Source organism: Chanos chanos, chromosome 1, assembly GCF_902362185.1.
Source record: "Chanos chanos chromosome 1, fChaCha1.1, whole genome shotgun sequence".
Lineage (NCBI taxonomy): Eukaryota > Metazoa > Chordata > Actinopteri > Gonorynchiformes > Chanidae > Chanos > Chanos chanos.
The window spans coordinates 50,264,306-50,291,860 of NC_044495.1; the positions used below are offsets into that span (position 1 = coordinate 50,264,306).

A 27,555-nucleotide genomic window follows, 5' to 3' on the forward strand; every position below is an offset into this window, starting at 1 on the left:
ATTAGTGGAGCACTGGAAAACAATCTGATCAGAAAAATGATCCACTCTAAAGAGAGAGAGAGAGAGAGAGAGAGAGAGAGTAGGATTGATAGTGAATTCTAGAAAAACAATCTAAGTAAACACAGCTACACCCAGTGCTGATTAAAAGATGCCCTGCTCAGAACTGCCTCTTAGTATATGGAACGGGGGAAAAAAATAAAAAAATAAAAACCCTCACACAGCCAGAGTACAACTCCAGTGCTGTAGTACAACTCCAGGTCCTAACTAAACGTCTCTCTCGCGTAGCTCGTCAGCAAAATACAAAGAAAGATTTCTGAACGCCGTTCCACAAAAGACCTGTTCACAGTGTCTGAGAATTTAATTTCGAGAGAAAACCAATATCTCTGCTAAATACTCATCTAAAAGACACACGGTGGTAATTCAATTATTGGTACAGTGGGGGACTATATTTGTGGTGCTGTTATGAGGCATTTATTCTTTTCATGTGTCGAATAATGCTGCTAAGGCTTATTGGGCCCAAGAGAGAACCATAACTGTGTCATAATTAGCTCTGATTGATGTTGCGTATTTAACATCAAACAATTAGTGAGCGCAGACGTTCTTCCTGTCGGGGGGGGTGGGGTGGGGGTGGGGGGTGGGGGATGTGCTTTGTGGCTGAAGACTCAGGACCTTGTCCAAACAGTGACTGGATGGAAACTTGTTTTGGCATGCACGCTAAATCAATTAAGAGTTTGAAAAGGCTGCAGTGTCTTCTGGGTAACTCCGTCGTTCATTTTTTTGTGCGCACTCTAATTAACGGGTGTGGAAATGGGCCCTTCCATATTAAACAAAACCCTTTTTTTGTCCTTGTATTTTTTTTTTCTCAGTGAAGCCCTGGTCATCATCCAATATCGGTGCAGTACCATCAGTTTATTTCAACAATGACTTTGTCGTAATTGAGTATTCTCACATATGGTGGTTGTAAATCGAAACAGTGAATAAAACCAACAGAGGAACTGCAATTATGATGCAAACAACACTCCAAATTTGTATCTCTCTCCTTATCAAACTTCAAAGCATACAACAGCAGAAACTCACCAAGGATCAAATTACATGCAAATACTACGTGTCACTTATGCCCTGCACAAAGAGCATTCATTTACATATGGACACTTGATTTTTCAGGGGAGATGACGGTACATTGCATAAAAATCTTCTGGTTTCCAAATGTTCGATTTGTCACCGTCCAACAAAATTCAATAAAGCGGTCTTACATGACACTGCTAAAATCCAAAGAGTAAAAATATAACTCTAGCTGTCCTAGATCCGACAGTCAATAAAATGACTTCATTTTCAGCGCAGAAGAGAAACATATGAGTGGTCATCTGCTAATGCATTTTAACTCATATTGTCATAGAATGACTCAACTGAGGGTGGCATTAATCACTGAAATATGATTAAGCCCACCAAACAAAAAAACAACAAAAATCATGGACATGAGCACTAGTTTCCCAGCTGTCTGTTCCCCAGTGAGAACCTTTGAGCCTGCTTACAACACACGGAGGGGTTTAATTACTCTTCTTTGTCATTCACACACCAGATTCTCTTTATCCCTTAAAAGAAGATTCCTCCAACGCCCCTGAAACTTCCCAGCATGCTCCTCTTCAAACACGAGGCTGGCACTTTGATGCCCATCCTGTTCATTGCCAGTTCGCGGGGGCACCTCTTGGCAGGGTGCGGGTTCGTACTGGAGACCAGCTGGTAGGTGGCGTTTTCATGGAGGCTCAGAGATAGGCAGACGGTGGCGGAAGAAGGCACAGCTGCCTTTGAAAACACCACGGAGGGAACCGCTAGGCTTATGGTGACAGTGAACCGTAAGCTCACGGGCATATGAACTTTTTCACCACAGTCTTTCACGCAATCAAACAAAGCCGTTTTTTTTTTTTTTTTTTTTTTGGTCTACAAGACGGGAATGTAAAAAGGTATATGGAGGGACATGATCCGTCCCCTGTAGATCACCGAACCGCACATTTTATTGAGTGTTTCTAATAAACGTGTATTTACATAGTAATTCCAGATGACCATCGCGCGCCGTTCAACAGGAACGCGGAGACGCTGAGGGGCTTTGGCGGACTCGGTGCGGTTGTAAGCGTTTTAAAACATGGCCATGAATTATCATACAGACACTTTCATAGGTAAAAACAGCAGGAGTGAGGACTTTTATCACTGTGGGGTCCAACTCTTAAAATTACACTTAACTTTGATCCCCACGGGCATCCCGGGGCAGCCGCGGCTTTTTCAGCTCCGCACCTTGACTCCAGCTCATACGCCAAATGCTCGTATGAATAATGAGATACCATACATAGCCTAAACGAGGTCGTCACGGAGTCCTTCGTCCGGAGGAGAAATAAACACTTAATAATGCAATATAACATGACGCCGTTGTTTATTATGACCTGAGGGAATCGTTCTGAGATGAATCTCTCCCCTAAAAACCCCAAAACCCTCCGTCCAACTCTCAGCGGGCGCTAATGCGATATGCCATTAGTGTGAGAAGAATTTGGCAGTTTACATAAGGGAATTGACCTACAGTGCCAGCATCAGCGTTTTTCCAGATGGCATCAGATTAGGCGGGGACCTTTACTCTTTCATAGTGCCCTTTTGTCTCTTTCTATGCACACACACACGTCTCCCTGGAGAAAAGGCAGACAAAAAAAAAACAAAAAAAACAATAAAAACAGGGACATTGTGCTCCAGACATTATTCTGAATTTTACACGCTTTGACTGGACTGTAGGCCTTCGCAGAACAAGATGTAGAGAAGTTTATATATGTATTCACTCCCACACACACACACACACACACACAGACACACACACACACACGGACATGCACATACGCACACACGCACACACAAACACACACACACACAGACACACAAAGATGCACACACACATTTTTCATGCACTCACACACACACACACACACACACACACACACACACACTCACAATATAAAATAGTGCCTCAGGAATTTTGGTGGACAAAACAGAAGCAGGATGTTTTATGAGTGTTTGTTAGAGCCATAAAAATGTTCCAGAGCGTAAATAAAGCCGTTTTTATTTGAATATTTCCTACCTGAGGTATGCACAAAACAAGCTCAACGACCAGTGCAGTGAAATGTCGATTTGCTTTCCCAGAATGTGGTAATTATTACCACCACCGTTTTACTGATAGTCCAATACAAAACAAAATCCCTGCCACCTTCATGACAGACAATTGAAAAGTATTTGTCTTGCCTGAGCTTGACAAATTCAGGCGGTTAAATATATTTAACTGAAGGACGCACCGCTTTCCCCTGTCATATCACTGAACCTGGAATAAGCACCAGCATTAAGGAAGGACAATGGCTTTGTCCTTACGTCGACCGACTTTGTGGCAGCTCTCATTAGAGCAGAGACAAATGAGAGGTGAAACAAACAAGACTCATTCTCATTAAAGGTTGTGGTGAGAGACAGAGGAAGAAGAAGAAGAAGAAGAAGAAGAAGAAGAAGAAGAAGAAGAGGAAAAGGAAAAAAAAGAAAGATTGATCTTAACTCAGATATTCATTACACTAAGCATAGGAGGAGTACACAGATCCAGAATTAATAATTCATACCCTCCCAATCCACAGCTACACTGATTCCCATCTATTTAGCTAGCGCAAGTAAGTGGGACTAGGAACATGGCTATTAGACTTAAGTACTGCACACAGGGGCCAGCACATGCTGTGTCCTCCTTAGTACTGTTGTCCTCAGTATAAGTAAGGCTACCCTTTGCCAATACATACACCCAAAAAGCCATTCGTTTCATTTGTTTGTGGCCCATTGATTGCACTGGGCCTTTAACTGCCATCAAAGAAATCATAATTGGGGCCACAAGGCTTCAAAGAAGCACCTTTCTCCACCCTCACTCCCCACCCCCCACCTCCACCCTCTCTCTCTCTCTCTCTCTCTCTCTTAGCCCTCCATTTCAATAATTGCAGAGATGAAATGGTCCAATTTTCTTGAAAATGGAGGGGTATTCCAATTCCTGAAATGCTAATGGAAAAAGCAGCACCGTGATCAAATAAAGTCATTTTCAGCTCAAGTCCAAAACTCAGTCCTTCACTGTGGATTAATTGTTGCTCTGGAGAGGGAGAGGGAAAGAGGGAGAGCGAGAGAGAGAGAGAGAGAAATTATATATACTTTAAACTGCATCTTGTCAATGTGTGTTAAATCCATCATGCAAACAAGACTTTTCTTCCCAAGCCAGGCAAACTAATCCTTTCTAAAAAACCCATATAGTACTTATAACGTCTGCAGACTCATATTAGCACGCAGCAAAATTGGACTCTTGAGCTTTAGTGAAAAAAAACTCCCCGCAAATGATAGACTCCCTTATCCCTGTATGGCCAAAATAAACTGCCATAGATTCCAAGCGACCATTTCCCATGAAAACGTGTTGAACGAGTGTTGCTGTCGCTTGAACGGATGCAGACTGACACTGCGGACATGGCTCGCCACAGCTCTCCCGTTGTCTTCTGATTCATTAACGAGGATTAAACCCTAGGAGTCACCATGAGGTGCGCGCAGATATCCGGAACTTTCCACCAATGGCTCTCCAAACCGTGGCGGTGCGTTCGCTAACAATGAGTCATTCATTCACTCACCCTTCCTTCATGCCCTCAGTAATATCACTAAACATGTCCTTTTGTTTCAAGAGATCAAAGGAGTCAATGAGAATGCTTTTGAAAGACAAACTTGTCCTACGGGATGATCTGTTCCTCCAGTTTCCCTTTCCTCTATCTCTGCGTTGACCTCGCTACAACAGTTCATGCCTCCAATCCAAGCAGAATACTCACCATCAGTGAGCACAGACAGATGAGCAAGGGACAGTTTTTTTTTTTTTTTGGATTATATTCGAATATTGGACATAAACAGAGTGCCATTGAACACAGCCCCAGTTCATGTCTGGTTCATGGAGTCTCATGATCTGAAAACAAAGGGCACAAATAAACATTTAACGCATTATTCAAAGTCAGTGGGTGCATGTGATTTGAGGGTGACTACACACTGAATTCTCTTTGACTGTCTGGAAGGCTGTTTTTCTAATTTTGTCCCTTTTATATATATATATATATATATATATATATATATATATATATATATATATAAAGAAGTCACTGTTTTGCAAGAACTGACTCAATAGAACTGAATCACTTTAACCTTTTATCCCGTTAAAGACATTTTGAAGGCAATTTTCATTTAGCATCCAAAAAAACAGCACAAAGAACAAAAGTTTGCCAGATTTGCTGAAATGCATTTATTCTGAGATATGAGATCGGTTTTTAAAATTCTGCTTACACGTGTGTTTATATACCTGGCTAGAAAAAAAAAAGGTAATAAGCGCACTTGTGATGCAGGTTCTTAAAATTAATGATTTGCTTCTTTTTACTATCAAGCTGCAATTCATAAAATACAGAGGCCAGCAGTAATAAATGACGTAAGCCAAGCAAATCATTTTTCAGGGTGCTTTCTCATAAACAGAATCGATAAAAGGGGGCTCTTACGCTGTCTCTGCCCTTGTTAACAAAACTCCTGATCCATAAACCTGTAGCCAAATGACCGGAGACCTATAACCCATGACACAACTTGACTCAGACCCTGCATGGCTTGTCATTAATCTTGAAGCGTCTCCGAGTACAACACCCTTTTACCATCCGAGAGGTCACATGGTCAAACAAATGAAACTCATGAGATAGAGTGACAGCAAGACAGAGAGAGAGAAAGAGAGAGAGAGAGAGAGAGAGAGAGAGAGAGAGAGAGAGAGAGAGAGAGAGGTGTTTATCACAGCAGATGTGGAGGATAAAAAATAAGTGCTTCATTAGCTTAAAAGCACCGTCCTAGCACGTAGACATACTGGGCTCCCTCTCTCAGGAGCATTTTGTATGTTTTAGGAGTTGAACCTCGGATAACAATTACACTAGTGAAGGCAGGTAATTGGCCAGGATGTAGCTCATTGGTTCCCGTGTGACCCCTGAACCTTTTCTGTTCCCATGTTAGGACACAGCCGCTCCATGGTAACAGAACATCACTCACCCTGGAGGATGAGTCATTTTCTCTTATTTCAGAGGCAATGAGCAAAGGAACAACAACATAAAAAAAAAAAAAAAAAAAATTGATAGAGGTGAAAAGGAGGACATGAGCTTGTTTGCTCGCTGGTGTCTGCAAGTATGTGTGTGTGTGTGTGTGCATGTGTGTGCGCGCGTGTGTGTGGGTGTGTGCGTGTGTGTGCGCATGCGTGTGTGTCCACGATAAACATTTATGAAAAAATTAAGAGAGTGTTTGGTGAAACGCAAATTTAATTACTTACTAACCTGGATCAGCAGCAAACAAAATACATCCAACACGGCCTTTGCGTTATTCATTCTGCCCTGCGATACGGACCAAACTGTCCCACCGTACAGTTACAGCTGCTTTTAAACGGCATTAAGGTGGCAACTCAGTAAAGTTGCAGGCTAAGACAGAGCAGTCAGGTCCGCAGTGCAGAGAGGACAATGGGTATGGAGACAGTAGCAGTTCCAGGGCACAGGGTGGAAACTGGTGACTGGAAACTACTGGTGCGCTCCGCGTTCCACAGGACGGCTTTAAGTTCCCATGCTTCACAAATGAACCCTCTCCCACAATAACGGTCAGTCGTCCGTTTGTAAACAAAGGAAAAAAAAAAAAAAGGACTAGAGTGATATTTGCATTTGTTTTGTTTGTTTTTTTTTCCTCTGGTAGATTCTTGACCGAATGTCCACCTGTTCATTACATTAATAACTTCGCCATGAAACGTAATTATCATCTCGAACCAAAAAGTACTTCGAGCCTGTCAACAATAAGCATTTTTTTGACAGAGGTAGTCACAGGGAAAATTACTATTTGCAGCAGTGTAGTTACTTTACTTTACGTTCACTTGTATCAACAAATTGGCAAGTGAGAGGTAAGTCCACTTTTGTGTGAACACAGCCTTTCAAACTGTAATTAGGGAGTGACAAACAATCTTCCTAAGTGTGTCTGTAAATGTTGGCAACCTCCCATCAAAATCTACTGAAGACTGTCAGAGCACCGACTGTTTGAAGTCTAATGTCTTCAATTGCATTGATTAGGGACCAGTGCAGACTAAGGTTCCAGGCTTTTGGAGGTAAAAAAAAAAAAAAAAAAAGACGGAGAGATATTTTGCCAACTGTGCAGTCAGAAGTGAAATGTCAGGAGGACAGAGATTTCCTTTTTTATCTTTCACCCCCTCCTTCCTTCCCCCCCCTCCTCCTCTACCCTTATATACTCTGACCTGAGTGATCATCCAGGGGATCTAGAGAGACAATGGCCAGTATGAGAGTAGGAAGTCTCTCTCTCTCTCTCTCTCCCTCTCCCTCTCCCTCTCCCTCTCGATCTCTCTTTCACCCTCTTGCGCTCTCTATCAATCTATTTCTTTCTCTCTCTTTCACTCCTTCTCTCTCTATCTATCTTTCACCTTCTCCCTCTCTATCTCCTTCTCTCTCTCTTTCACCCTCTCTCTCTCTAGATCTATCTATCTATCTATCTATCTATCTATCTATCTATCTATCTATCTATCTATCTATCTATCTATCTATCTGTCTGTCTACCTATTTTTTCTAGACAGGGGAGAGCGACAGCTGTCCTCCAGCAGGAATGAAAGAAAGAGGCGACACATCAAAAAAAAAAAAAAAAAATGAAAAGAGAAAAAAGCAGGAGGAGGGTAGCCATGCCATGTAGCCGGTCACACAAACTCTGGGGAGGCTCTAATAATGACACCACACACACAAAAGGACAGGAGGAGAAAAGAGAGGAGGTCCACCAGAGGCTGTCAGAGAGAAAAGACATACGGTATTGACGAGAAATGACAAACACACAGCATTGACCAGACTAACTGAGCTCAGGGAAATGAACCTATGTAGAGGTCAGAAACACACTGAACAAGGTTCCACTTTCATGTTCTGTGAAAAGAAATAGTTTATTAAAGAGACAAAAGATAAACTGAACGCGAATGAGTTTCGGTTAACTGAAAATGAACGAGTTCTGTGAATTGACATGAAGTCAGTTTTTGAGTTTTTAAATATTAATGGAGTTTCATACAGTAAAGATACAATATTTGCATTTCATCCCAAATTGCGCCCCCCCCCCAAAAAAAACAGTGTTGTATGTCAGGATTAAGATAATAGTGGATGGTCTTTCAGTCAAAGTCACCATTGTTCAAGAAAATTATAACTTTAAGAAGTCAAAATAGGTACATTTTGTTAATCAGTGGGTTTTCTTTGCTATGGAAAGGAAGTCAGCTGAACAAATCGCCCAATCAGAAACAGGCCGGCTGCGTCCCTGCCCCTTCTTTGCATCTATTAAGCTGCCCAAAAATAAAACTCGAGTCGAAAATGATTGAGGAGCTGTAAGCGACATCCATGTTGGCAGCTTGACCTTGAGGAGAGGCGTTTGGAGGAGCGGCAAGATGTCAGGGACGGGTTGCCAGCCTACCCCCCGAATCTCCCCGTGGCGCTAATGTCCCCCACTTTTATAGATAATTACTCACAGCAGGAAAAAAGGGGGGCATTTCCTTAATGACAGTCTTTGAAAAAAAAAAAAGAAAGAAAAGAAAAGAGAAGAAAAAACAGGGAGCGGGCAAGCCAACAGACCAGGCTTCTTCCATGCCACCCACTAACCAGATGGTGCGTAAGCTGGGCCGAACCTCCAGGGCACCATGGAAGACATGGGAGACGGCGCAAAAGATAGCACAAGACTCATTGGACCACACCCTTCTGGAAAAAAACAAAAACAAAAAAAAAACACAAGACCTCCAGGAATCCGTCAGTAAACAGGAGGCAAAAACAAGGTCGCAAGAGCAAATTTAGCTGCTGTGAGTTACAGTCTCACATGGAGGCATGTAATAACTCAGATTTAGTGCAAAGGTTTACGTGAGCTAAAATGGCGTAAATTTGATACTGTCGATTTTATTGTCGTCCAGAAAAAAAAAAAAAAATTACATTTGATATCACGGCTGTGCAAATAGGACATGGGTGAGTTTGACTGAAGAATGAACTTTCCCCTGTCCTGATTTAAAACTGCTCTTTCTCTCTCTCTCTCTCTCTCTCTCTCTCTCTCTCTCTCTCTCTCCTATACAGTACAGATATTCAGTTTCTTCCCCTGTCTATCTTTGACCTCCAGTGCCACCAAAGGGTGGGTCTTTGGATACAGTGTTTGGTTTGGGCCAGAAACAGGTTCATTCTTTGCACTCAGATAGAATGGAAAGTACAAAACAATACATTAGGAGGTGGTGTTCAATCTGAAAAATACATGGTTTGATAAAAAATAAATAGAAAAATTCCAATGTCATCAAAGGGAATTGTGGCTGCCGCAGAAAGTCTGTCTCAGCTTTTCCAATTTATATGTGAATAGAATGGAATGTTCTAGAAAAAAAAAGTCTCTTGTTTGGAAGCCTTTTCCCAATCATGCCCAAATACTAGGAAATGTGACCAACAAACACACAAGCCCTGGAATAAGTCCGTGGTACTAAAACCACGACACGGCACAGGAAAAAAATGTACTTATACATTTTTTGTAGATTGTGTCACTCGATCAAATATTTCTCAGTTGCGCGTAGGATCTAACAGGAAAAAACAAACAAACAAACAAACAAACAAAAACAACCTCTGTCTTCTGATTCCGTTGACCTTTGTTCTTTCCATTGTGTTTGAATCTAGCTATTCCTCACTGTGGTGGCATCCCATTACACGTTTTAAATTTCTCCTTCAACTTTTCAACCTGGCCAACCTGCAAGCTCATCACACGCTAACTCACATAAAAACACCTAACGCTACTAAAAGTCAGGGATGATAGACAGCAGGAAGACCCATTACCTTCACAATAATGCAATTCCTTCACAGAGCATTGGCTATATTATGATGAGATTATGTGTGAAACAGTCAAGAGGAACAACAGTCTATAGTATTCTAAATTTGTTGGGTCACTGGATGTAATAGTGAGCGAAGTACATCGCAGGTTGGTCTGTTTTCTTCGCGGACTCCATCACCTGGTTTCAAATTCAGACGTAATAATACTACTTAAAAAAAAAAAGTTCATTTAAACAGCACAGAAACACGGGTCGTGCTTAACTGTAATTTCAATTTGAATCTCATTGCTTCCCTAACCTCTATGCATTAGATATTTTCAGAAAGAGAGAAGGGAATGATGAAAAAGGGGACCAGACGCCACCGGTCTGCTGGTGACACTCTTATATGTGCTTTTATCAGGATGCAGATGCGATATTGATTGGCCATTTTGAGAGGCAGGTAATGGCACAAGGGTATTTAAAAAAAAAAAAGAAGAAGACAGAGAAGATGGGAAAATCAATCTGTTCTGCTTTAATGGGGGGCACAGTACTTTTTTTTTTTTTTTTTTGTAAGGACAGAGGAGTCTAAGAGGACGTCGTCCTCAAACCGAGTACTGGACATTTTCTAAGTACGCGCTAAAACCCTCCCCTCCCCTCACCATCACTACCACCATCACCACCAACCTTCTTCCTGTTCCTTTGATCAGCACATTCTCTTTGTCTATTGAATGGTGTTTCAAATAACCTCTGGCACAAAAACAACAATAACAGTTACGGGCAAGGAGATCACAATGAGCTTAAACAGCATTGTTTTTTTTTTTGGCTCTCGGAGCGATAGTGTGACCAGACTTTTGCCAAAGAACCATACAGGCCCGCATTTAACTAAAAACGCATTTGAACATTTCTCTGAAACGACATTACTGCTTATCAGCGGAAAAAAAAGAAAAAAAAGAAAAAGAAAAAAGAATAATCATATTCCGACCTAGTCATGCCCTAAATATGCAAAAGTGGCACAAAGCGACACAAAGAAACCATGTAAAATCGACAAAGCCCTCTTCTGGCTCATGGCACCTAGCGACAGAAACCAACTCGCTCCTTATTGGTTCCTGATTGGTGCGGTCTTGGTATCGGGGCGGATCCTGTCAGTGAAGCACTTCTCTATGTGGAAGTGCAGTGTGTTTTGCAGGTTTCTCGGCGCATCGCGTGCCAAGAGCCATCAGGGGAAAACTGGTCTCGAGAACCACGTGACGACGCAAAGCTCCCTCCGTCCGATCTCCAGACACTGGGCTTTTATCAACGCGCCCTCCCTCCGCTTCCTTCAAACCTAAACCCCCGTCATACTGTAAACCCAGGCAAGCGTGAGAGAAAGGGCCGGTGACAGACACGAAATGTGGCATGAAACTCTTCTCCTACGCCAAAACTAAACGACTCCATTTGACTCCTCATGTGCCGGACTGTGCTGTGTTTAAGAGCAAGATTTTCCAAACAATCCTAAAGCTACCTTGAGATGTGTCCCTCATTTGCATATATGCAAATACTACTACCGTACTATATCCTTGCACAGCTTGGTTATTTCCATTTAATGGGTGTGTGTGTGTGTATGTGTGTGTGTGTGTGTGTGTGTGTGTGTGAGAGAGAGAGAGAGAGAGAGAGAGAGAGAGGGAGGGAGAGAGAGAGAGGTGTACACACATCTGTATTCCACTTAATAACATAGAGATTCCTACAGCAATGGGTTACAACCATGAGTTCCAATATATTTCTAGCATGTATTTCCTGTAAACATTCAGGGAAAAGTGTAATTTTCTTGAGTTTCTTATTTTTTTTCAACGGAAGATTTTAGATTTCAATAATTCCAGCGATGCTTTGTCCAAGAAACAATCATTAAGGTGAGAAATGTTGCAAACATGAGAAGAGGAAGTATATATTTCATGGACACACAGACATACAATACCAAACCATATCCAAATTGCAGGATACATATTTTTCCTTTAGAGAAAGGGACTATATGACCTTTTGATCACTCTTAATCAAATCACCTAAAGGATCCAGTGGATCCTAATAATCCTGAGCCTTCCTAATGGAGCTCAGTGCTGGAGAGAAAAATCACAGTTTCTCCAGCAACACACACTTTGGACACATATAAAACAGCTTGCCTGCTATAAAATCACTAATAGACCAGTAAAACACAGGCAAGAAATACAATTAGAAAACTGGCAGGGGGAACAACAACAGAGGAAGTGATACGAAAGACAGAGAGAAAAAAAGCGAGGAATAAAAGAGAAAAGGGAGGAAAAGAAAAGAATAATAAGGAAAATAAATCAGTGCTTTAGTATGTTAAGATCAATATCTAAACTTTATCCGTTTTGACAAATTGCCCCAAATCAAGTAGCCAAGATGCAGATATGAATATAAAGGCGTAAAGACGTCACCTTCAATGCAAAATCAACTGGGTCATTAATCAAATCTTTCTTGGTCATCTATTCTGGACACCATCCCAGAAAATGCAATATTACAGCGATAAAAATAGTCTTACTATGGTCTTAGAACACTGACAAGTATAACCCTGTGTATTCTATATACAGAGAGATTGCTGGGCTGATAGACAAGAGTATTTATACGTTCATGTTGTGATGATATATTTAATATCACACATACACACACACACACACACACACACACACACACACACATATATATGTATGTATGTATGTATGTATATGTGTGTGTGTGTGTGTTTGCTTTTTTTTTTTGCTTGTTTGTTTTGCAACTTGCACTTGCATTTGCACATGAATCATTCACATTTTATCACTGAAAATAACTTAAGAACATTTATGTAAGCAGACACGTGAGATGAAACCATTAGGGTGCTAATTATGGAAAGCAGAATAGTGATAATATATCTAACTATAACAATATAATTACTGAACTCATAATTAAGCATTATATCTTTTTAATGATACTATGTAAGGGGTGTAGAAAAAAAAAAATTCTACAAAAAATAATTATCAGTAAATTTCATCTGCAATGACAAGGGGAATACTCAAATCGGATTTCGCGGTGTAATTTAAATTCTGGACCCTTCCCTCTGTATGGCTTGTGTTCATGAGTGAAGGGGCACTCAGGTCTACCATGGCGAGGAAGATTCCCTCAATTAACTTCACAGCAAGACAGAAGGAAATAATCCATACCTGTTAACAGCAATAATGTTTCCAGAGGGGGGGATACATGCGGTGAATCTGTTGATAAACAAGTATATGCACATGTCCATTCATGTCCAATCACTTCTCCTTACCCACTTGTGTGAGACAAAACCCTCTGACAACCTACAGAATTCACGCAGGTGTACATCATCAGTTTCCACCAAGAGGACATTTATCTCTACTAAGAGATATCTTCTAAGTTTGTAATGGCTCATGTCTTATTGTCTCAGTATGTCTGCAGAATATTTCTGAGACGGCTTTATTTAACCTCTCCAAAATAACACAGTTCCACATCATTTTTAATAACTATTTCCATAAATATTACTTGTATAACAGGACTGTCAGCAAAAAGACACACAATATAAATCTTAAAATTACCGTAGTGACACACTTAGGAGTTCTACTTAAGAAAAAAAAAAAAAAAAAGAAACTTCCTTCCATTTTTAATGTCATTATTTTGCATTTCAGCAAATCTTAACATATTTCTCCAACACTAATGGATGAGTTTGAATATGAGTTTGGTGCCTGTCTCCTAGAGGTGCTTGGACAGTGAGAGGACTCATAAATCCTCTTTATATGTTTCCTGGATGCATTGGAGCTAATGTTTCCATCAGATGTCTTTATGACCACATTGTAGGGATTCATACGTACCATAAAAGCACTGTAAAAGCACTGTTTAGACTTAGTGCTTTCTTTGGACTTAGTATATCATAGCTCACACAGCAAAGACCTATATTTACTGGAAGACTACCATGTTTCTCCATGGAAACATAACTTAAAGATCCAAAAGAAATATTGGTAATCAAATGGTACGCATATAAAATTTTGTTTTGGGGATATTTTTTTTTTTTTTTGACTGATTTTGGTATGTTTTATAGTTTCAGAATACTGTGGATGTATACAGTATGTCTGAGTGTGTGTGTGTGTGTGTGTGTGTGTGTGTGTGTGTGTGTGTGTGTCTGTGTGTGTGTGTGTGCGTGTGTGCGCACGCTCTGTGAGCTCAGGTTTTGTATAAGTGTCATCCTACATGATTTCCAGTGTTTGGCGTATTGGTTTCATGAAGAGGATTTAAAATTTCCCACAAAACTCTTTGTACTTGTTATAGCGAATTGCCTCTTAACCACACCAGTCAGTAACTAAATACCTTTTGCTATTGTCAGTAAGGAACAAAGAGAATCTTCAGTGCAGTTGGTTTGAACTGACTGGGAATCAGTTGAACGTGAAAAGAACTACACCTTGAGCCATGTTTATATCATAATTGCAGATTCTTGGTTTCTTTACCAGATGAATTAGCTCACAACAAAGGTGAGGAATGTGGAGAGAGAGAGAGAGGGAGAGAAAGAGGAAGAGAGAGAAAGTGAGAGAGACAGAGAGAAAGAAAGAAAGAAAATCTTAATTACAGGCATCTGAGTAATGACTAGGTATAGGCTTTCACACTAATCATGGTTTGGGGAAAACAAGAAGGTGGTGAGAAAAAAAAAGAAAGAGAAAAAAAAAAACACACCAACACCCACACACACACCTACACACCCCTACACACACACCCACACACACAAACAGAGATCACCACTCCTTAATTTGAATGAATTTGTTTGTTGGTCAGTTGGCTGGCTGGTTGGTTGTCTGCTATTTTCAAGAGGCCTGTTTTAGACAGTTATTAGAAAAATAGAAGCAGTCGCTTTATTATCACTATATCACCATGGTAACGCAGCCAACAAAAGTAAAGGTCATTGCCACTCTCTCTAATATGCGAATGACATCTCATTGTAAAAGCATATATTTTCCAAGGCCAAACTCATTTAAATCAATATTAACTGCAATGTGGGGGATGGCTACTACATCAATACAATTCAAGACGCATGATGAATATTGAACAAATTCTCAGCTATAAATGTAATTACTTTTTTTAAATTTAAATAATCACCTTGTATTTTGTACAGTGGAAACAAAATGGAAGTACAGTATATGTATTGACACTATTTCATGTAGATGGATGTAGATGTAGATTTTTTTTTTCTTTTGAGATGCTTGAGTAAATACACAATTCGATATCCATCAATCACTAGACTAAAAAGAATTGAAGAATAATGAGATATGAATTCTGATGAACACCTACTGGTGCCTGAGTATGCTTACAAATGCCACAGCTGCACAGCGTGAAAGCAAAATTTATTACACCGGACTTGAAAATAAGACCAAAACTCATCCAAAGAAGACTAAAGGACAACCAATCCATTTTTTTTTCTTTTACAAAATAGCTTTAAAAAATGAAAACAAAAAAAAAATCATGATTAACTGAAATCCCTCGAGAAACATTAAACACAATGCTCGACTCACTCATCACCTGAGCGCAAATCCACAGAAGGCTTGACGTTCTGGTGCAGCTCAGTGTCAGAGTTTGTTACGTTCGATGCCGTCTGTGAACCCCTCTCCCCTTTCTCTGAGATTGCGGCTAGCCAGTACACGCGATCCTCGTGCCGTGGCTACCCTTCCCGGCTGTTTCCCCAGTTGTCCCCCTTCTACTTCCCTCAACCCCCCCCCCCCCCCCCCCTCCCCGACTGCACTTTCGCTTCGCATTACTTCTGCTATTCTAACTTTTCCACTTCTGAGCACTATCAATTATGCACTAGAATAACACAGGGGCCCCGACTCAGCCCGTGTGACATAAAGGCCGATTATAAGCGTGAATAATTCAGGCACCTTCGTGTCGTGTAGCTCTCATTACTGATATGAGCATAGAGGCTCCCACAGTAATGTACTACAGAGAACCTGAGTACTATTAATGTGAGGACGTGAGGATGACCGGCTAACCCCCTCCACCCCCCCCCCCCCCCCCCCCCCCCACACCCAACCTCTGTTTTTTTTTCCGTTGTTGAAAGAGGGTATTGAGTCCTTCATTGTTACGGGCCTTTGCGGTTGTCTTGTCACAAGAGCAACTTATAGGAGGGATTTTAAGTACCAGTTGAACCAGGTGATTTCTAATGTGAGGGCAGAGAAAATTCCGGAAAATGAGAAAATTTGTTTTAAATCATCAAGCCAAAAGGGAAAAATTGTGTAAAGTTGCGTTAAAAAGAACAAACAATCAAATAACCTTTGTATGTTCTTAGTTCAAAAGTAGCGCTTGTAAGACCGACAACTAAAAAAAAAAAAAAAAAACTGTCTTTGGGTGAAAGAAGGGCGGGAGGAAGAGTGAGGAACACGCAACCCCCATTTTCCAAAATGGCGGCTCACAAAAAAAAAAAAAATGTCTGGCTGGCACGAGATTGTTAAACCAGCGGAAAAAAGAACACGTCGCAGGACACCAGCCCTCCTTTTAATGCTAACATGATGACAGAGAGAGAGAGGGGGAATGTTTAGCCATTAAAGACGTGTGACAAATATTTGAACCCCTCGAAACAGCGGTCACCTCTGCCATACCCAATATGGCCGCCCTGACCTGGTTTCGGCAGGAGTTGCGTGCGAAGGATTGCCAGCCCAGCTTGACTGTGAGATCACAAACAGCTTTTAATATTTCATCTCCCCACCATCTCCTCCTCACCACCTCCCTCAGGTTTTCAGCGTGCTCCAATCCAATACAAGGAAATGCTCTAAATCTTTTTTTTTTTTTTTTTTCCACTTACAGGCTAATAATTCCTCGAGGCGCATGGCACTCTATTCCAAAATACTATGAATCAAGTTAAAAATGATGACTTTTTTTTTTTCCAACTTAAAAGAGTAAAAGTATTTACAAACACGTCACAGCAATAAATTTGTTTATTCTTCTTCTTTTTTTCTTTTTTTCTTTTTTCCAATGGCAAAATAGCATCGCTGGATCAAACTGCCACGAGGCAAATATTCGGAGATCGTGTTTATTTTCACATCACGCAGAGAAGGCTCAACTGTTTATATAATTAGAAATTTTAAAAAAGTAGTGTTGGAGGGAATTTTGCAATTCGAAAAAAAAAAAAAAAATCTGTTCATTTTCTGCTCAAGGTCATCTGTGTGAAATAACCAGCGAAAATAAATATAAAACCCAAATAAATACTAAATTAGTCCATATATTAAAATTTGCTTGTATCATTCTAAACTTTCTGTCCTTGTTATGAATTTTTATAAAATAATTATTGATTTGTTCAAAGAAAAATATCTTGACCGCTATTTCAACTAGTGACAAAAACACAATATTTCTATAACTAGAATAAAATGGGAGAGGACAGAATGCATTCAGGTCTTTTACATTTGTACAAAAATTTCCCCTTCAACGTAGTTTTTTTTTTTTTTTTTTTAATCCCATCTTTTCCGGCATGCCTTTGCAGGCAAGCGGTGCCTAATGCGTCGGTGGGGAACCCAGATTGGCGGCATTTGGTCCGTATGAAGAAAGCAAAACCCAGCAGGTTACGGAGAACATTGAGGTTTGTGCTCTCCTAAACCTGCACCCTACATTCTCTAAAGAACAACCACGTTTCCATTCTTTTTCTGAACTAAGAACGCTTTCATTTAATTTAAAATAAATGTTTAGAGTAGAGCAGCTGCAGACATTTAGATGGAAAAAAGGCTAAGACTCCTGTTATGATTACAAATGGCATGCTTTTTCCATGTTTCTATTTCTATTTTTATTTTGGCAACTCCCTTGTATCAACAAAATGACTGGCAGATAACTGAAGATTCATTATGGATCATTTTATTATTTTAGGATGACTCAATGTGCGTTTCACTTTAATCTATGCAATTTGAAAATCTCAAGAAATTTGATCCAAAGTTGAAGAACCTGGAAGCTGAAAAGCACAGTCGACAAAAGTTGGATTTCTGAATAGCTTGTCCCAAACAGCGCTACCCCTTTGTGTCTGGTTTTGAAGACGAAGGCGTCTTTTTAGTTCTGCGGCAGTCACCATGTTGGTTTTTTGGGGAAAGCAGCTTCACACCGATTGGTTGGTTATTCTCACTCCCCGCCACACTGCTCTCAGTCCATGAATTCACCTTAACCATCTGGATGGCTAAAATGGAGCAGGCTTGCCGCCCGTATTAACCAACCGCCAATCAGCCGCTGCAGCCACAACACTGGGCCTTAATCAAACGCCCCACACCCAGACACCCCCAGCAGCCCCCCTAAGCCCATGGCTTATCAGAAAAAAATTTAAAGGGCCAGTAATCCCTGATTACCAGAGAGAGAGAGAGAGAGAGACAGAGAGAGAGAGAGAGAGAGAGAGAGAGAGGATCTGTTAAGTAAAGAAGGGCAGGCAAGAGATCAAGGGACCAGTGGGGTAAAACAAGCAACCCAAGCAAACCCAGTTTTCCAGAAAATTCATACAATGCGTGAAACACAAGTCAAACCTCATTGCTTCTGTTCGTAAAACCCATTGAGAAAGGCAGAATGAGAGAAAAATAGTGAGGGGGTGGGTTGGGTAGTAATCTAATGTATAACCTAATCTAATGTAATCTAATGTATATCATATGCTAAGAAACCAAGCAAAAAAAAAAAAACTTGAAGCAACATTTATCACCTATGTTTATCCAAGGGGCTTAGCTTAAAGCACCTCAGAGCTGCCTTGAAGTCTAATTTATCTCATTAGGCTTTTAAAACTTATTAATATGAATGCCCAGAGAGAGAATAGGGGTTTTCTCGGGTGTGAAGAGGAAAGAAGGGGACAGAAGGGATTTAAGAGGAAGAGGTTTTGTGTCCTCAGACAATGAGCTGATGATTCCTTCAGGACGCTTCCTTCTGCATTATCACCTTCTGAATGAGGGACAACAGGCTTCAAGGATCTGTATTTCACTTTAGTCTTTTCGATTTGCGAACAGGGGGGAAAAACAAACAGCTAGTATCAGCTCCATACTAAGCAAGAACAAATTATATTGATATCATTGTCTTTCAATCAATATTTTTTTTATTTTGGAGTTGTCGTTGGTCTTGTGCACCAGGGGTCAGACTCTGTGATTTGAAATGCATTTCGGATCATCTTGAGAAACCAGACAGTCCCTCGATCAACTCACTAGTAGGATGAATTTTAAGATTTAGCACAATCACTCATCCCTCCATAGTTACACTTTTGAAGTAAAAAAATATTTTTGAGTACTAAGGGAGGGAGAGGAGAGAGTAAAAAAAATATCTTAATAAAAAACTTACCAAAAGAAAATGAATTATAATACTGGTATGGTGAAGGTGTTGCCTTAACAGTGGGAAGCTTGCATTTGTGGACCAAAAAACTGTGCCATTTATTGAATCATTTAACAAAGAGCCAGCCAACTTGGCAGGACTCTGGAGGGAAAAAAAAGCTATTTTCTCTGCAGTATAATGATGCATTGCTAGCGGTGGCGCTACCCAAAGGCATGTGAGTATAATAGTTATCAACATTTTACACTGAAAGAACCTGAAATAATTATGATGGGAAGTAAGGGAGAGATTTAGAGCCCCATAAATTGAAGACAGAAAGAATTTTATATTGTATGCAGGTAAAAATCATTAATATCATTTATTGCTTTGGTGACATTCCATGGCTTGCTAGAGTCAAAAAGGAACTTTGAGTCTGTGTGCACATGTGTGTGTGTGAGAGAGAGAGAGAGAGAGAGAGAGAGAGAGAGACAGAGAGAGAGAGAGAGAGAGAGAGAGAGACAGAGAGAGAGAGAGAGTGAGAGAGAGTATCAGGCAGAAATTATGGCAAAAACTAAATTAAACATAACAAAAAATGAATCCAACAGAAACCAAAATTCACATAGATATGAAATGCTCACAAAAGTAAGAGGACTGTGAAGAGGCCCTGTGTATTTAACTTGTTTCCCGGACAAAGACAAAAGATAAGGCCTCAGAGAAGTGATCACGATGAGGGATGACCATATTAAGTCTCTCTTATTACTGAACATTGCAGGAAGTCTTCGCCACGGAGGCAGCCGTCCGCCTGGCCAGCGGGTTCTCACACAGTCTCCCAGACAGTCTACACTGATAGGACAGGACTTGTCACCTTACCTAGGGTGCAACAGAACACCCTTATGCCATCACCAAGCCTCACCAGAGCCTCCCATCAGACCCCCCCCCACCCCCCGGCAGAGACTTTGCCACAGGAGGGACAAAGAAGTTTTCCAGGACTAATCCAGTCTGCTTCAGTCTTGCCTCAGAACCCCCCCATGGGACTCTAAGATGACACCTACACATTGTGCTCCGGCCAAGAGGCTGCTCTGTTCCCCAAGAGGCAGCCAGCGACATGCATCTTTAAAATCTCCCTGGCATCGCGAGCAGAGGTCTGGCTAGCACAGGGAAGGACACGTCAGTACCTCCACCTCTCCAAAAATCCAGTGCCCTTTGCGTAAGCCCTGTGCCCCGCATTGTTTGTTCTGACCCGTTTCCTACTCGAGAAGGATGGGTATTACAAGTCGGGCTACGAAGCACACACTCCACGCAGTTCCCCCTCCTCTGCTCTCTTCTCCTTTCCTTCCCCCTTTCCTAAATACATGCATACTTTTAAACCCTGACTATGGGGAGGCGACCAGGAGCGGGAACAATGGTGGTCTTTCAGGGCTGCCAAGGTCCAGTCAGTGTGGAGGGAGAGAGAGAGAGAGACAGAGAGGGAGAGGGAGAGAGAGAGAGGGAGAGAGAGAGAGAGAGAGAGAGAGAGAGAGAGAGAGGGTGTCTCGTTTGTGCCAGGGAACCCAGTCAATATGTGAAGCGATGCTAGAGGCAGGGCAGTAGTAGTCCTCTCCCAACAAAAACAGCGGGGTGCAGCACTAAGTATCAGACCTCAAATTTGTTTATTTAGTGTTGTTCATTGTTTACAGGGACTGAGCGAGGCATGGATGCACTTTGCTCAATAAAAACAAAATTAAAACGATACTCTCACATGCAGAATAATTAATTGAGGGTCCAAGTTGGAGATAATAATTAAGCATTAAATTAAAAATTACAATCCTTTCAACTTAAGGAGGAAAAGTGGTTGCCATGGTATCAGTGAGCGTGTCCGATGTGCCTGTATAGAGGTGAATCATGCCAAATTTGAGAGGGTAAAAATTCTGCACCAAAGTGTAGTCGTGAAAAGTACTGGACAGAAATAATAATATAATATATAATAAATATGGACTTTTCAACAATGCCAGAAAATCAGAGAACCAAAAATGGCTTTTCTGCATCAAATTTTCACCGATTTTATGGATTTGCTTTGGGTTTACACACACACACACACACAAAAAAATCTTCAACAAAACCTATAAATTCATACCTTGTTTTCAGAAAAATAATATTATTCACAAATAGAACCCCTATCAGATGAGGTTCAAAGGTACAATTCTACATCTAAAATAGAACACCCCACCAAAGTACCATCTATGTGTGCGTTTTAACGTCCGAGTCTGTAAGGAGGAGCGTTACATTTATAGTTACGTCCACCACGTCAACAAGAGCTAAGCTTACTGAGGAGCAATAAATTTCTGAAATACATAGGTCTGCATTGGCACTTTTAAATGTCAAACCAACGGTACTAGCTTCATCAGTTAATAGCTTTGAATAAATTACAGTTGTTAAAAGTGTTATAAAAGTATGTGAAATGCAATATTTGCTTTGTTTGTAGAGTTCAGTTGATGAAGTAAATTCAATTTGACTAAAATAACTCAGTGGTTCATGCATATGCAAGAGGAGTCTGTTTTTCTGTTTCAATGAGAAAAAATAGCAATAGAAAGTTGATTTTCATGAATTTTGGCATCCGAAATGTTGCGAATTCACAGCAAAATGGCTTTTCACCATGGCTCTAGCAACTGAAAGGCTGAAACCCTGCATGCTTAGCACTAAAATACGCCCAGCGACAACATACCAAAGAAAGAAAAGAAAAAAAACAAAAAAAAACCCTTTTCACCTTTGAAAAAATTGGCTCTCATCACAACCGTAATGCACATTTAATTATGCAGGGGTACTCAGTCATGTACCGACAACCAACATCACAGATCCTCTCAGAATATCTTTCCACTCGGTAGAATTTGAAAAAACTCAACCATACAAAAGAGGGTCCAGCACCAGTCCTCCAGCGTTCAGTGGTGTAAAGCTAATCCTGCACAGACTAACAAAATGTTCAGCTGAAAAACCCGGTACACCTCACCGGTTCAGTCCAGTTTTAGCCATTAGACCTTAATTACAACATAACGTTGCTGTTTACGATAGATTATGCTTATCTGGCATTTTTTTCTCTCTATATTTTTTTTTATATAACAAGAACATGAAATTGGTTTATACTGTGACAGAGTTCAACAAGAGATTTAAGAATGTACTATGTGATGCGGAGATCTTTGAGGGGTTTTCTTGATCAAGAAAACCCCAAAAAAACAGTAGGATCACACAAATGTTTCTTTCCTTGTTAAGCACCTAATGAGCCATTGCAAGAAAAACGGTAAAGCTATTTTTCGTGGCTAAAGTTAATCCTTTGTCATTCTATCCTGCAAGCCTCTAATCCTTATTCCTTTATGTAACACATTTTTCCATCAAATTATGGGCTCTACTTAAAATTTGTAAATAATTATTTCAGAGAGTAGTTTTGTATCCTTTTTTTCTCTTTCTTTCTCCCTCTCTCTCTCTCTCCTACTCTTGGAGTCGGGTCCTCCGAGGTAGGCAGATAAGACCTCACGACTAGAGTCAAACTCCAGAGATCTGTGAACTACGTGCAAAATCCATATTCACAGTGAAAGCACGGTAGAACCAACGTAAAACCGGAGAAAAAGAATCACTACGCTGTTGTATGCCAGCTTTCCACAACAAAGCGCAGATACAAAACCACTGCTTCCGAAGCATCACTATACAACATTTTGCATGAATGTTAACGTAGGTTTTCTGGTACATCTTGACACATTGCAATCTAAAGAATGATGAAAACATAATATTTCACATTAGACCCATATCATGCTTTGTGTGATGAGCTTTTTTTTTCTCTCCAAGAACTGGACATCTCTGAATAATCCAAAACCCTTCAGCATATAATCTATTTAAATTACTTTTTTTTTTTTTTTAATTTCCATGAATTTCTTCTCATTTAGAAAGAAGCAAGACCATTGAAAAAGAAATTGTATCATAGCAGGTGAATGATCCACATACAGAGGGTAAATGGAGTGGTTTTGGGACTACGGAGCGAAGGCACCCATTTTCTGTTAAAACTACTCACTTGCATGTGGTAACAAGCTGGGGGAGAGGAACAGTTCGAAACATGAGAGGTTGTTCAGCAGGTTCTGTTGATGCGTGACATGTAATGAGAACTAATGATACATAATGGATAATTATTTCATCTTTCCATTAAATTAGAGGGTAGGATTCATTTTTTTTTTACTCTTTCTCTCTCTCTCACAGAATATCAGGAAAGCAGCCACAAAAGGGTAAAACAGCCCCTGTGCGTGAAGGGGTCGGACGAGGGGCAGAGAGGGGCAACGCCAGCAGACAGTCGGCGCTTAAACCATCGTATAAAACCCAACGGCAGGATGTGGAAAATGATAAATGAGAGAACAAATCATTTTTCAAAAGTTTAAGAACAAAGTTAACCATTCTGGAGCCTTTAAGCATTTTTCTTCTCACTTGGCAAGTCCTCACTGTAGCCTCCGCCACTTGACCAGTTCCTGCATACGTATATAGTCCTACACATATATATCTAAATCTGTGTGTGAGAAGATATTTACCCTACTGGATTTGCTTTTTTTGTGATAATCAAAAATATTCTGCAAAGAAATATTTTTTTTTGCAGCAAAAACAACCTCCCATTTCTTTGCTCTATTAAAATTTTTCCAGAAGACCAAGCTTTCTCCAGAGTGGCATTACTACCAAATTCCTGCCAAGCTTAAGAAGCGTTTCCTTCCTCTATTTGTGGCCTCTACATTCACGACTCCTGTGCAAGAGCGACACACAGTCAGAGTTGGCAGGGAAATTCTCTTGAAATATCTAATTGTGTTCCCTCTTTTTCTCGGCCTCAGCATGGTGTTGGGAAATGACTAGAGTCGCGACAGCAGAGGTGAGGGGTGGGAGGAAGTCAATCTCTACTAACGTATGGCCAGCAGGACGTCGTCGGACTTCTCCTAAACCATGGGAGAGGCACAGTCCTGTTCACGAAAGCCTTAAACAACCACCCAAAAAAAAAGGTATGGAAGGACTCCGGCGGAGTAATTAAGCAGTTACCAATGTGCACGTCCCCGACTGGGGTGTTAGTTCTCAAAAAAAAAAAAAAAAAAAAAAAACTACTTCATGAGGAGTGCAAGTGCTGTAGAAGGTGACAACAGACATTTTAACCCTACTGGTGGTTTCCCAAGTTAGTCAACCAGTCAGTGACAGAGTTGCTAATTTTACTCTTCCAGTCTGATAGTAAAATAATGGTGTCCTATGTTACCTATGCGGAGTCTTCAGCTATAGGAGTAACCCTTTGACTATTAAACTTTTCAGATTTACAACGGCATGGTATTCACATTTCTGTATGCTATGCAGATTGCTTGAGCAATTAAAGGATTTTTTTTTTCTTTCAATTTGATTTCTTGGTGCAATAAAATGCACTCCGATCACGTAACTGACATATGTATTACATTAATTTGGAAATCAACAGACTTATGACAGACTAGACTTTTGTTTTGTGTACATTTTACATACTGCATACATACGAAGTAGGCCTGCAGATCCTTTGAGTAATGAGTCCATATTACTTCTCCCGACTGCAACTCCAGTTCTGCCCCACATACTACTTACATAAAACAAATGATATTGCAGTTTACAGGAGACGGACTAACGCCATAGAACATCCTCTCAGAGAGAAAAAAGTTTCCTTTCCTCGGGCAAAGAGAGGATAAGAAAGCAGTAAAGTCAGGAAACAACTGATTTCTGTTGTTTAGAATGGAGTGAAAAGTTTAAGTCTTCCTGTGAATTAGCATTTTCCAAACTTGTTTTGGAAGATCTAAAATGAGTTAAAACTTTGGGTCTCTTAGCTTTTTGCCACTGTAAACTCATAAGCACATCTGGTAGGAATTTTTTTTTTTTCCAACAAAAATCCGACTGAAAAATGCGTGGCCAAATGAAACTATGTCTATCGACGTTGCACATCAGATTAAAGTTGATTTTGCGTTACTTTGTTTGAACAACTCGGCGCATAAATAAACGCCCAGCTTCAGCGAGGGGAGAAATGGCAACCACAACATTCAGACCAGCGCATATCAACATGGAGATCTAAAACAGCTAGAAAACTTGTTTAAGTGTGCTCACCACAGAGAAAAAAACAAGGTTTATGTTGTACGATAGAATATCAGTTTGAACAGTTGCATTTGAACTACTGTACTTCTATTTGTTGTTCACTTAAATTTTTAAATGTGGTAGTCTCCCAAGAGGGATTTAAAAACTTGTATTATGTGCGATTTAGATGAGAGCTCCCCCAGTAAGTTCAACCTAAGCAGGCAACGTGGGCTCTTTGAAAAGATACTGTCTTCCACTAATCACCTAGTGATTAAAGGGCCACTAGATCTCTCGTAAGTAAAACTTTTCATCATAGATTTTAGACAACTACCAACATTCATGGACGTACACATAATTTACACTAATGGACTTTAAATTTACTTCAGAATAAATAATCTTACAAGCGATACACTCTTAAATCGTGTAATACACCTAGGCACGTTCTAGATAAATAGTGCTCTGACTTGAGACTTGAGTGTAAGTGCATTCTAGAGTTAAACCAGCGCGTAAGGTCACGCACCTTGTATGTTACTCTAAAAACTGGTTGTGTGGCCCTGCGTTGAACTTATTATTATTGCAATAAATGTTTTGATCGCATTATAACATGGATTCGCACGTATCCTATACTCTCTTATGTTTAAATGAGCAATTCTGTTGGATTAACGAAATACTAAATAACCGGGATCTCAGAATTCTCGGTAAAGAACTGTTTTAAATCAGACTAATCTCTCTGCAACGGCCCACCCAGTTGTGAACTTTTGTTATTTATTAATATATTTTCTGACTTAATTACTTTCTCGGTTACTGCACGTTGCTCTTTTAAAATGATATTAGAACATAGACAGTTGTTATTCTTCGTTGCCTCCATTAAACACCGTCGCGTTTTCAGTCTCAGTCGCTTCACTCAAAGTTTATCAACTCCCAACCAATATGCAACGAGTAGGAAAGTGAACAGCCAGAGCAGATTTTTCTCTTGTAATTTATTTCTCTTAATACTCTAGGCAGTGGCTGATTGTCTAACTCAGACTTTTAATTTGTCCCGAAATTCGCCTTCTGATTCAAACCAGTACACATAAAATATGGTCTTTAATGTGGGGTGACATAATTATTACTGAGGTCGACTAAATGTTGTGATGGTAAGAAAACAAATAGAAAATGTACGCTGCTTTATTTCGAAAGCAATACAAATTTATGACCCTGATGCAGTAATAAGAAATATAACGCTGTATACTTTAGGGGTAATTCAGTCATGAAGAATGTGTCAGAGCATGCACAAACAATAGGCCGATATTCTGTTCAGGATTCTTAAATATGTAAAATAATATGCGGATTTTCTCACTGGCTGGAGTTACAACAGTAGGCTATATATAAAAGAACACGTATTATGAGAAATGACTGATCGGAATTTCAGCTCTTCTCGTTACAAATTCCAACGTTTAATGTGAACTGAAAGTAAAAAGCACAACAGACGGAACCAAGTTCGTTTGTCAGTGGAAACATATTTTTGACCAAATTACCCTGAGAGCTTACTAATGCTGCGAAGTACTTCTGAGTCCATGACATGTGTAGGCTATAGACTACACTTCGGGCGAGGAGCAGTACGTGAACGGGAGTAGGCTATGCCGATTAAACAATGACATGTACGTGAAATTTTAGCTTGTATATGTACAATTTCCCTTTTCATAGTCCTAACGCAGAATTACCTATTAAAAACATGGGGGATTGATTTTCCGAATGCGCAGTACTACTCTGCATATGCGTGCGGTGTGCAACATTGATCCGTAGCTCCTGCGATCTGCACGAACATACTTTTGCGTGACAGAGTTAGGTTTCTAAAACTGGCGAAACCGGCTAACTTGTTAAGAACACGATTCCTGGCAATTTGAATTAATGTTTACAATTTGACGTTCTCAAACAGAATGACATACTCAGCTGACACCGTAGTTCCAGTGAACTGTGCAGCGCAAATGAAACTTACCTGGGGTTTGTGCGGTTCCAGTAGACGGCATAGCGATCGGCCATCACCTTGGAGCTCGGCTCTTGGCTAAATACACACATCCAAAGGATCAGACAGACGAATATGATCATTTCCACTTGCAGCATCACTACGGTGAAGTTGGGCACGTATTCCTCTTCGACTGAAACAGGGGCTGCTGCGCGGTCAGCTTTCGGGCCACTACGGTTGCGTTCAGTTTAGTTCCATTCACATTTGTAGGCCCGTTGTTCTTAAGTCACAGTGAAACAAATTATTAATCTTTTCCTAGTTTTTGATTGTGTGATCAGCGGTATTACTGCAGCTTGTCAAAAACAGACAAGTCCAAACTCCGTTCGAAATA

General features: G+C 40.4%; 1 protein-coding gene across 1 annotated transcript in view; it reads right to left on the reverse strand.

Moving 5' to 3' along the window:
* Window positions 1-27,322, reverse strand: part of efna5b (ephrin-A5b) — an 83,759-nt gene extending 56,437 nt beyond the window's left edge. The window contains exon 1 of the mRNA XM_030785821.1: window positions 27,198-27,322. Coding sequence (XP_030641681.1) covers window positions 27,198-27,322 — 125 coding nt within the window. The remainder of the gene's footprint in view (window positions 1-27,197) is intronic.
* Between the last annotated feature and the right edge of the window lie 233 nt (window positions 27,323-27,555).